General features: G+C 35.1%; 1 protein-coding gene across 1 annotated transcript in view; it reads right to left on the bottom strand.

Moving 5' to 3' along the window:
* Nucleotides 1–7,711: 7,711 nt before the first annotated feature.
* LOC100888374 (tumor necrosis factor alpha-induced protein 8) overlaps nucleotides 7,712–12,880 on the bottom strand; it is a 30,019-nt gene continuing 24,850 nt past the window's right edge. Inside the window, exon 2 of the mRNA XM_003723781.3 lies at nucleotides 7,712–10,018. Coding sequence (XP_003723829.1) covers nucleotides 9,456–10,018 — 563 coding nt within the window. The 3' untranslated portion in view covers nucleotides 7,712–9,455. The remainder of the gene's footprint in view (nucleotides 10,019–12,880) is intronic.

The raw sequence follows: 12,880 nt of genomic DNA on the forward strand, positions 1-12,880 counted from the left end.
TTACGTGCATGTACACCGCAAATTACAGTCATTTCAAACGAGGACTCATTCAAAAGCGTAAATTAAAAATGTGACTTAAAATCAAGCTAGCTAGTATGGTCGTTTAATGATTCCTACCTACATATATCAACATCATTAATCACTGAAATTACAGAACGTTGGGTATTGATATGAGTTGTCTTTTATGTGAGAATACAAAACTAGTTTTCTTGACGATATCATCTGCTGATAGCCAAAAAGGCATTAACTTGTATCAATCTTAAGTCAACATCTCGACAAATGATATAATTCTCTCTTCAAACTCTATAAAGCAGGCAACCCATCTCATTTCCTGTTCTAAAAAAATATATAATTATTTTTAAATTGAATCTTTTGATTCGTTTCCAATAGCATTTTGAAATTTAAAGCTGTTTTTAAGACCCACTTTTACATTACAGAATAAGGTATGAATGGAAAGGGGGTACTAATCAGTCTCCAGGCACAGACATGATTTTGACACTTAAATCACATTTAACAGCCATGATCCTAACTGAGAGTTTGTCATTATGTCAAAGAATAACAATCACATCAATGCACAGCCTATTGAGCACAGTCTTCATGGTCTTAAAATTCAGGCCCTAAGTTATATGTTACAACTAACATGCATTCTTTTCTGCAAACTAGGGGGTCCTTGACTCTCCGTAAGGGAGAGGGGGGGCGGTGTACCAAAAAGGAATGCCCTTGCCCTCCCACTTCTATCAAACACAAGTACCTATTGGAGTACGTTCAAACATCTCACAGGCATTGCAATTCTCTGGCCAGTTTCTAGATCCTTGAGAGGTTTCGAGAGAGAGAGAAGTAGGTCTGAGTTAAGGCACAAGAAAGCAATCAGCATTCTGTAAATTTCGACCACGTCGTCGTCGGTTCATGGAAAATGGGAAGTGCTTCTCAGATGCCAGCCACTAACGAGGAGTCAGCATTTCAAAGGAAGAGTTAAATAAGGGAGCATGTTTCGTAAAAATTGGAGCTGTGACTTCAATTTGAGAGATTCGTTCCATTGTAGTGGCAAGGATCATAGAATTAGCAACAGAATATATGGCTAGAGCACATGCATAAAGTGGATTTATTTTCAAAATCAAATATTTTCATGTCTAGACTGTTCCACTAGAAATGCAATTATGTCAAAACCAATTTTCCCTACCCATACTTTCTATCTCTCTTTTTCCAGTTCTCAAACATTCCCCTGGAAAGATACAACCAAGTTATGACAATGCCTAAAATGAATTAAAATGTTAGATTTTTTACCCCTCCTTCAAAGTGAAACATGTTTCATCTAATGACTATTCGTTTTGATTCCTAATCCCATATGTCTGCATTTGTTCTGATGCTTTTCATTTACAGAAGCAATTTTCTGAAAGATTTACTGCATCAATTATAATTATGATGATCCAAACAACCCCATTTTGATTTACAAAACTCTCTTTACTGCAACTACAACAAGCACAATTATCTATCCAGAATGACCAGGGAGATTCATTGTAATAGCCCAGTGTCTCTGACAACATCGAAATTAAAAACAGTTACCATTAATTTGCACTTATTGTGCAAAGACAGGGAAATCCATCTGAATGATTGATTATGCAAGTTTAAGCGCGCATCCAGGGGTTGATAACGTCACTGGGCATTATTGAGAGTCGGCTTATCTTGGAAGGTTTTTATATACCACAAATCCGAAGCATATTTTTCTTCAGAAATTACATGCACACCTGCTGATAGCTGAAGGGCATTAACTTTAATATATCCTAATGTGGTGTTAACGACCTCCCGGCCCTTGGCAATACATTGTCTGTTCAAAACCAAAAGGGCATTAATGTTGCGTTAAAGAATATGAGTCAATGCCCTTCTGGCTCCAAACAGACGACATCTGGAAGGTTCAAGTCTAATCCCATGGGATAATCAAGCTCTATCTCAAAATTAGAGGCATATGAAAGGCAAATGAGAAAGATATTAAGATTACATGTACTTTTTACAACTCTATTCATGTGTGTGAAAAGATCTGCAGAGAGCCTACAAATTTATATGGAATTGACATTGGGATTGTAAAGAAATGTTTGTCATTGGTAATTGTCCTCATCACAAATGCTACTTCTATTACCCCCCCCCCCCCCATCTCACAGTAATAACATTTAAGACATGTATGAAAGGTAAGAATAGGCAGTACATGAATTAACAATGAACATGCAATTATGCATTCTTGCAGAAATCATGGAGAAGAAGAAAAGAAGAAGAAAGCCCTAGAAATTAAGGGGGAAAGAGCCCTTACAAACCTTAAAGTAGTCACTGCAGAAAAAACAAGTAGGATGATTGTTTCCATGGAAATTTTTAAAAACAGTCTGAAGAAATAGGGCATTTCTCACACTGAACAGATCGATAATTTAAAGCATTCAAGTACTGTTATTTGAATGCCCAGACAAAAACAAGTCAAAGCATCCATACAGATACAAAGCATGAAAGCAGTAAGAAAAATATCTACAGAAACCCTAACGGTAAATTCTTCTCAAGATTCACTTTTAGAATCGTTTGGTAATGTGAGCTATGTATTTTGATTTTCAAAGAATACTGTTGATGTTATCAAATAATATCATGCAATCTATGACCAAGTAACATGAAAATGTTACTTTCACTAATCACTGTAGGGCATTTAAATTACTGCCGAGGGAGAAATTAAAGCAAATTAAAAACTACAAATTGCCTTGAACAGCAGAGAGAGAGGAAATATTGTAAGTACCACGGTTGATAGCATTGTAGATATGCATCATCCCATCTTTACAACGGAGGTTCAATGACCGACTTTAGTTATACACATTATCCACCTTAAAACTCTTGGATGGAAACAATTAAAAAACATTCTAAAAGACAAGTAATTTATGCCAATCCAATATCAATGAAACTTATGTGAGTCTCTCGGGACACTTATAGAAAGCTTTAAAAAATAATCAGTGCTGATAGTATCTTTTTCAATATCTATATCTTCAGAAGATTTTATTGTTAGGGATTCTGCAGATACTTTTTTTTATAGCTTTCATGCTTTGTACCAAAGCTTGAAATTACATGTACTTGTTTTTGTCCGACATTTAAACAACATGCAATTGAACACTTTATATGACAGCTTGTGCACCACAGAATGGAAATCTTTTATCAAAAATACTTCTCCAAATAGTACCATAACATTGTACTACTTCGATGAGATAATATGAACTTGTTTTAATAGACAAATTGATGGGATAATCCTAAATTGAGTGCCTACAATACATGTAACACACCATTTCCTATTTTGTATATGTTCTGCTCCAATTTAGCTAAAAGTACAGTGCTATTTACTGCAATCTGACCTCACGCATGGCTCGCTTTTCCTTGAGAAACTGTATCTGAAAGTCGAACAATGGCTTGTTCACTTTTATGGACCCGGAAATTAAATTAGAATTTTTTTTAGTAAGAAGTTTAATTCTTGGTGCAATTACATGATAAATACCCCCCTCCACTTCCTCCTGTCACCATACAAATTGCTGAAAATAGGTAGGGAGCATTAAACTCGTTACTTGGTAATACATCACTGACATCCCACTTCAGTCCCATCCATTGTTATAGCTGTCAGCTTTACAGGGGAAGGTTAGAGGGGCTCCAACCTAAGATTGAGCTTCTTTGGTCGCTGAGGTGATTCTCCTTTAAAGTGGTTTTGGAAATTAGCTTAGACTTCGCCATGCAAGGGGCTAAAACTTGATGAACTGGGGTGAAATTGATGAATGCTGCAAGCTATTTAGAGCAAATTGGATGACAAGAGATTTATAAAAAATCACTCCTGCTTGAAATAGAATAGACAAAGAATGTAGACTTTGATGTATAAATGGAAATCTATGCTTGGGTGGGTCAAATGTTGCCAAATTTCAATCAAAGTACAAAGGCAATCAGCAGGAAAGTATGACGCCCAAATAGGGTCATACATGTATGCTCATCAAGAAACGTAAATGGTCTATTTTGATCCAGGATTATTTGAAACAATCCAATATTAAGTATGAACATACATATATGGAATATAATTGAGGGATGCAATTATCCGAATGAAATTCATTAGAATATCTACCTTAACCTAAATAAAGAGAACATCTGAGATACTGGGGCTAAACTATACTGGACTTCTATATTTGAGGACTGGTCTACATTTACTTAGCAATCAAACTCCTGCTCAACAACTACGGCAATTGCCAATGCCATCAACAGAAAGTTCTTACACAGAGACACCTTTTCTTTTAATCTGAAAACTTAGGAGGCAAATTGCAAGTAATCCTGGTCGTTTTCTTTCTCTGATTAATACCATCAAGGGCTTTAACAAAATCTAAAATTTTTAGCACAATTAATAGGGACTTGAGCTATAATTCACAAAATCTAAAATTGTTTGTGTAATGTGTTTTTTTAGCTGGGAATTTGATATCTTTCACAGCCATGATGAATGTTGCCCACTGGAAATTGAATATTGCGTGTGCACGCGAGGATTGTATCAGATATACATACATTTACTTAAGAGTTATAACCTTCAAGGTAATCTAGAGCTGGGGAAGTTGAAAAATATGTTCTTAAAGAATGAAATGAAACTGAAACTGATTGTTAAAAACTTAAATAAGGGATATCTCCTGAACAATTAAGGTAAAAAATATATGATAGCTACATGTATGATGAGATTTAAAAAATGATTAAAAATTGAGCCAGCCATCTCTATGCATTTGCAAACAAGATTTGTTTTTTCTATGAATGTATTTCTGACAATTTTTTTATATTTTTCTCTTCTTGTTATTATTTTTCACAGATATGTCGTCTGAGGTAATTAACAACCAAACTACTGCATGATATACGATACTCTAGTCGTAGTGCTGTGAGTATGTTTCTCTGAAACCTTACTTGATAACTGAAGTCCTGAACTCCCAATCAGCTCCAAATATTCGACTTAAAAGTGCCCTGCCAATTCTAAATCTACATGTATTTGACAATAACAATACCTTAACCTACTAAATTTATACATCCTCCTAATTTCCCAGAACTCTTCTTTCCTCCTGATATGGTTAGTACCAAGTCTTTCCTGTTGGTGCCTTGTGGGTTGTCAGCGAGTCACGCCATGAAATCAGGGTCATTTCATGCTCTTGTTTCCTAGAATGGAAAAAGTGCATGACACTTCCATGAAAAAGAGATGCATAGAGTATCTTTTTCAGTTTCAGTTCAGTTTCAGTTATGGTTTCAGTAGCTGTATTCTCACTTCATGCAAAAATCATGAATTTTTCTCACATTCCGGTGTTTTGATGATCGTTGCATGACAACAACACACGCCAACAGTAGCAACAACGAAATCCCCCTCTGTAGTTTGATTTTGTTTATATGCCTTTTGTTTAAATGCCTTCACATACTAGAACTTGAACACATAGTCAACTCCTTTCTGGCTCTCAACAGATGATATGGTGTCTTTGAAGTATTATTTCCTGATGTCTTTCATGAGTTTCATTACCGTGGCTGTTATAGTGAATGGCTATACAGGGAAAAATCAACATTTCATCAGATCTGTGTCTCCTAAAAACAACTGGAAATTGACATTTTCATAAAACATGACCCAGCTTACATGTAATACCAGAATAACATCTCTGAGACAAAACAAAGGAATCCTTAGACTGATCCTAAGAAGATGGCATAGAATATTGAAGTGTGTATTAAGATGAACAGTCAAGTATGATAGCATTATCGCTGGAAAGCTGTTTGTCTTCAAACATAGCGGCATCTTAATGATGTAATTTAACACGATGAGGAAAATTGCGAATGATGCTGTGAGACATCATCTAGATACATGCCACACTTAATGTTGGCAACTTGGCATGTCCAGAGGGCCATTATAAAAGGCAATTTGGGAATAGAAATGCTTTTGAGGACAAACAGTCTTGTTTGGAATGTCATAATATTTGCTGATCCTTAAGTTGAGAAAAAAAATGAGCATACAACGACGAGGAGAAAATTGTTTAATAACGGAAGATGAGGGGAAGCGTAATACCATTTTAAATTTGGCAAGAGGATTTGGAGAAATTTTTAGACAAGCTTTGATCCAAAGTTTCCAAAATAGAAAAGGAAAGATCATCAGATTTCTATAGTTGAAATCAAGGGATATGAGAACAGTGCAAACAAGGAAGCAAGCAAAGAAATTCTAAATGTTTCATTTGTCGCCAAAGGATCAAATCAAAATTCTGAAATATGCTGACAGCAATTTTGAATAGGGAAAGTGGGCTGTTGCACCCCCTCCCCCTAACCCCAAGATGTCCCTGCAAGAGACAAAGCATTAGGAAGGATTTTATCCACTCAGTGGAATTATATGATATATGGAATGATGAACAAGAAATATACCCTGTCTAATGCACTTACCGTATACATACAAAATATAAAAATGATTACACTTTACCCAAATGCATGTCACACATGCTGTAAATTTAATACACAAAGTCCTAAAAGGGATCTTTTTTTTATAATTAGAACTATTGGGTCTGTGCACACATGAATAATGTTCCTATTTCCTATCCAATCCTATCCTAATTTATGAAGCTCTTTGTAAAAAAATGAAGAAGGTTATTCCCTGCTACATGTATTTCCATGGGAAATAGTTATTACCATATACTATGGAATACACAGTAGTAATATACCTTAACAAAAAATCAAAAATGCTAGAAACATGTCAGATATCAACATGTACTGACATCTTTGGCTCTTTACAAAAAAATTATTAAAAACAATCACAACATAAATGATAATATGTGTGTACATGGAATATATTTGGGATCACGAACACTATTTGGAGAAGGTATCAATTGATGCATTTTTTGTAGACTAAAAGGGTTAATTATGTGTACATCATAAGATCATAATGGATTACCAAAAAAACCACATAATCCAACATGAGATAAAAGGTAGTTCCACCATTTGAGAAACAATAAGATTACAGTACAAGGCTTCTGGGGAAAAAAGGCTCATTGAAACAGTAACAAAAAAATCTTTTTGCAAATGATTATTCAACGCCAAAAAAAATGTCACTTTCGAATTGCTTTTTCGTTAAAGGTTTTGGGATATTGCACCATTGATACCTCTTATGAAGTACTACATGTATATTAAGAACTTGTGTATCATACATATAGTCCTAGACCAAGTTTCATATACTGTATACTTAGTACAGTGACACACCCACTCATATATTGAAGGTGTTTTTTTAGTCGTGCGATGGGACAGGACACCAACTAAATGGAAATTCCCCCTTTAATGATTTTCCCTGTATTATTGGTTTAGATGAAAAAGAAAACATTGTGGTAATGTCAAATCATTGTTGTAAAATTCTATGAAATCATGGTGACTTCTATTGCCAGTGGAGGAAATCATACCAATCTACAGCATCACCAAGTTCTTTCTAATTCCTTGAATTATTTATGCTCACCCAACCAGCATTTCTAATCTACGCTGTTGATCTCAATCTTCTCTATACGATACCATACAAGCAATTAACACTGCTGCTATTGAAACACTACAAGAATTGTAACATGAAAAAAAGGGATAAATATTTTCTCTTTTTTAGCTATAAATATTCAGAAAAGACTGCTTCAGCTGTTGTACACTAGAGGCAAGGAGCAAAGGCAAAAAATGCAAAAAAACAATGAATCTATAATTATAATATAAGCATTCTATTCTAACAACAACATATGAGATAAGAAGTTTCCAGTAAAAAAAAAAGTAAATATATAATTCTTCACCCTGAACTGCCATATTTTAAATCCCTAATACTTTGAACCCAAATGATGTTACATGTATACCAGTGTTCTTTTCAATCGTTATGCCAAGCTTTCTTTTGCACCAGAGCGAAAGAAAACTGAAGGTAACGTCTTTACATTTTAAATGCTATTAAATATCAGAGCTGCTGTATTCATCTAATGGCCATAAATTTAAAAAACGTGAGATAATACTTCCCTTTAGCCATAACTTTATATCATCATAATCATCAAAAAATGCCATTTTAGTTATAAAAAAGTTTGATCACTAGCTTTTCTGATAGACTGGCATAAACGTATCTACAAGTATAGGCACTGTTCTCAATCATTATCATCATCACTAAAAATGTTTACTACTAGATTCATTCATTTGAAGAATTCAACATACCCATGATGTTTATACAAAAAAAAACTACCATCATATTTGCAAGAATGTTTTTGATCATCAACACACATTGGATACACCATCCCTTCTGAGAAAGATTGAGGGATACATTTTAAGACGAAATTGCATGAGAACTTTCATCTCTTTATAAAAAGAAAATTGCATGTATTAGAGCACACACACTGTATTTCAATTCGTTCATCAACTTCGATTCATAAAATATGTCCTTGATGCATACATAACTATTCTGAGTTGTGCTGGAGTTCCTTAAACAAAATGACTCCTACCGGTAATTCTGCTAAACTGTCATTGGACAGACAAAAGACAGTTTTCTACCTTTTTTTAATAATTTTGGACTATTACACTTATCTTACCGTCAATTGTACGTTACCTTGTGCCAAGTACTCACCAATTTCACAGACCCTTATCTACACCATTACCAAAAAGTTGATTTGACAGGGTGTGAACATTGCGTTAGGAAGGGTTATGTGTATCCTTTGAGAACCGCTGCATGTGTTGACACACGATTGACTCCACAATTTCCCTCTTTACCAGATCGTCCTGTTGAACTTCTGCAATGCAACCAGATAAGGATACCAAGAGACTACCCATCCCTTCAGGCATGATTAGAGCTGTGAATTACGGATCGTTCAGCCATCAAATTCCCTTTCAGCTTTCCTGGATATTACAACTGATCGGTGGCATCGAAGTCAATGTTTCCCACTTCAAAGATCTGCAGATCAGATCCTTAAATCGTTGCCATACCATAAATCTAGAGCTGCTCCCTGATTCACTGCAATTTGCTTCACAATCAAAATATGATGATCCACTGTCCCTGCTGGTCGAGGCTCATTTAATTGGGATGTTAAACAACAAAGGAACGATTTGTTGCTCATGTGTATTGTAACTTAGGCAAATCCTTTTTCCGTAATGTAGAGATATTTCATTATGTCCTTCCTCCCAGAAGAGCACACCAACTGAGGGTACTCTAAAATAGCAGAATGTTCACATGCATAGCCTCCACATGAGTCCATACTGTAAATTGCGTTAAAAAGTCTGCACAAGATTGCTGTGGTTCCCGAGATAAAAACAAACAAACAAACAAAAACACTAACAAAGTATGAGTTGAGTCACTTTGAGCTTCCACTGTCAATAATTTGCACATTTTTTCCTCTTCATTTATGATACAAGTTTGATAAAATCTATCAAATGTAAAAAAAAAAGACTTTGGAAGATAGAAGGCCAAGACGAAGGGGTTATATGCTTCCTTCTTCTAATAATTTGTTGAGTCCTACTACAATAACTGAAAGGTTTGGTTTTAGAGGACTGTTTGGGTCAAAAAGTGAGTCCATAAATGCGCCATCCTGGAAGAAACCAAATACATAGTCTATCCTGCCTTGCGATTTATCCGTCAGATGTCTCACCACCAGTTGGGTGAGGAGCAGAGAGCAGTCATTGAGCGCTCCTACCATGAAGTTCTTATCAAACGTGTAATCCACTTCGCAGAAACTGACGAATGTCATGATCATGGTCCGGAACTTTCTCCTGAAAGCTTCGGCGATTTTGATCTCCTCGGCGTTGAACTGTTCGTTGCGGTAGAGGATGCCGATCTTTACCGTGATCTTGATGATATTCTTGATGAGTTTATCTGCCTCTTTCTTGTTCTGCTTGTACTCCTTGCACAGCTTGTAGACGTTGTCCAGGAGTTCACCCATGGTGTCGTCGATGAAGACCTTGGCGATCTTCTTGGACGTCATCTTGCCCAACATCTTCTTCTGGACCCGCAGACCCAGGTTTTTGGACCCACCCATTTCAGCAACTGAAAACATGAACGAAAAAAGAGTCGATAAGATAAAAGACTGTGAAAAATACATGGGTATCTTCAATAATAAAAAGAATTTAATTTTTTTATGTAGCTACTATCAGTAGCAATTCTAGGTTTGGGGGCCTAATTCCCATGCCCCCTCCCCCTCCCCCCCCCCCTCCCCCTCCCCCCCCCCCCAAAAAAAGTATTGAACAAATGTCCTAGTTCAACCAGTTCCCCTTTCATTCTTAGATTACAAACAAGACCAAAATAACAAAAAATTTATAAAGGGTATTAATAATCAAGTTTAAATACGTTTATTTTGAAGTTTATGTAGACTGAAGTTGTTTACCCAAGAAGCATTTCTACATGTATTCTTACATTAGTTTGCAGAAACATACCCTTGCCAGTGAAAGGATCTGATTTATCGACGCTGAATACGATTTCACATAACCCTGGTTTCCTTGTAAGTCTAGACTGAGATATTAGTGTCTGTTTTGTCAGACTAGCTACTAACTTCGCCTCAAACGCTAGGCAATACAATACAGCTGACAAACAGCTAACTTGTGTTCAACAATTGCATGCTTCCTTTTCTATACAACCTTCAGTGTGTTTATGCTTTTTGCCTACAGGTTCACCTGCTCCTAGAAGTAGCATTGATGAAATCATTTATGTTATAGCAGACACTGTGAAATTGCAATATAACAGCGGGATAAACCCGGAAGCGTATAAAGCTTACACTGCCCATTTTACCAAACAAACACAACATTTACATGTTTTTGAAATAGAATTACCGTTATCAATGTTTTAAAAACAAAGTGTAAAAAGGAACAATAAAATAACTAAATTATTCATACCCCTTGTAAATTTGATATTTTTTGTGTTTTTGGTAATTCAAGAAATAAAGATGTACTGATCGAATAGGGCATTTGTTGAACACGTTTAGATGTAAACTTTAATATGTCATATTCTCAAGAAACACCAATCTGAACAAATCAACTTTTCACATATGTAATAAATTACAAAACTTGGTAAGGGTATGAATAATTTAGTTGTTAATTATATATTGCTCTACGACAGTATAATGTATTCATGGGTGATTACAGGTAATCACTTTAATTTCAGAACAGATCAATCCATCTTCCCCCTAAAGAAAAAAATGACTGTGTTGCCTGAATATTTTGATGCCTTATGTTTACTGACAGATTCATTACCCTTGGATAATGGGGTACATCATAACAAACACTAGGGACCTGAATATTTTCAATTTGGAAAGAAAATTGCTATTTTGTAAGGATACTAATGGATGAAAAGGTTAAGTACTTCCATTCTATATGCTGATAGACAAGGCAGAGGCTTTCTGTTACTTTAAAAATGGCTTTCCCTGTATTACCTGTATACATTCTCTGTCAACAATATCAATATATCAATATACATGTATATATATGCAGGGCCTACATATGGTTTAAAAGCTTCTTTTTTGTAGGACCTAGATAAATTTGCAAATATGTTGTCAAAATGTGAATGTATCTTGTACATGTGTTCGGTAAATTACAAATATTTTAAATATGTGAAAAATTAATATATCCCTATTTATGTTTCTTGAGAATGTGTCATATCAAAGATTACATCTAAAAGTATTTAACAAAGGCCCTTTGATATTCAACCGGTCCATATTTATTTGGTGAGTTAAGAAAAACACAAAAACATCAAACTTCCAAGCGGTATGAATAATTGTTAACTGTATATATGCCAACAAACATTTAAATGGCAAAATATTTTTCGGGGTAATGTGTCTCCTTTAACCTTAAATGCTTGGACCACCAATCTGTCAGTAACATGGTACATCAACAAAGGAAGTTGTATCATATCCGAGAACACTTTACTCCCCTCAAAACTACCTCAACTGAAATAACATCCCCTGTTTTTGAGTGCCACATTACGAGCTGGAACCATGAATACCACAAAAAAATAGCACATAGACTTAGTTCTAAGAATATGTTTTCATAAGAACTATTTCCTTATTTGAATAAAAGGCTGATAATTTGCATACAGCTATTTCTAAAAAAGTGTACCGGTACATATTTTCACAAGAACTATTTCCTTATTTGAATAACAGACTGATAATTTGCATACAGCAATTTCTAAAAAGTATACATATTTTCACAAGAACTATTTCCTTACCCCGTATTTGAATAAAAGGCTGATAATTTGCATACCCGTACAGCTATTTCTAAAAAGTGTATATATTTTCACAAGAACTATTTTCCAAGTTGAATAAAAGGCTTATAATTTGCATACAGTTAGTTGTAAAAAGTGTACATATTTTCTTAAGAAGTATTTCCTCATTTGAATAAACGGCTGATAATTTGTATACATTTAGGCTTTTTAAAAGTACATATTTTAACAAGAACTATTTCCTTATTTGAATAAAAGGCTGCAATTTGCATAATTATGTCTGTTGTTGCATTTTCAAAATGATACGGCCACCTTTTCTGACTATCAGACAGACAGAAATGATAAATGATATATAAAAGGAATATAAAATAAAATTCTGGTTCAAGTATGAAGAGCTCCAGCATCCTGGTCATACAAAGATGTCCAGATCGATTGCCCTTAAATCACAGCTCAATCAAATTATTATAATTTGCCGTTTAGTTACAGACAATTAACTTCACACATTTTCCAAAGCAATGCATTCATAAGCTCCATAATCAGGCTAATGTCTCTTGTACATCGATAATACCGGTACTCTGCGCTTACTGCAACTACCGGTAAGCGGGCGCCACCTGGAATAATGAATGGTCTTGGCTTCAGAATGTTGGCTACACACGATTAACCTTTCACAAAGCATATCATTTGCCTCTTAATGGAGTG

Source organism: Strongylocentrotus purpuratus, unplaced genomic scaffold, assembly GCF_000002235.5.
Source record: "Strongylocentrotus purpuratus isolate Spur 01 unplaced genomic scaffold, Spur_5.0 spur5_scaffold_9, whole genome shotgun sequence".
NCBI lineage: Eukaryota > Metazoa > Echinodermata > Echinoidea > Camarodonta > Strongylocentrotidae > Strongylocentrotus > Strongylocentrotus purpuratus.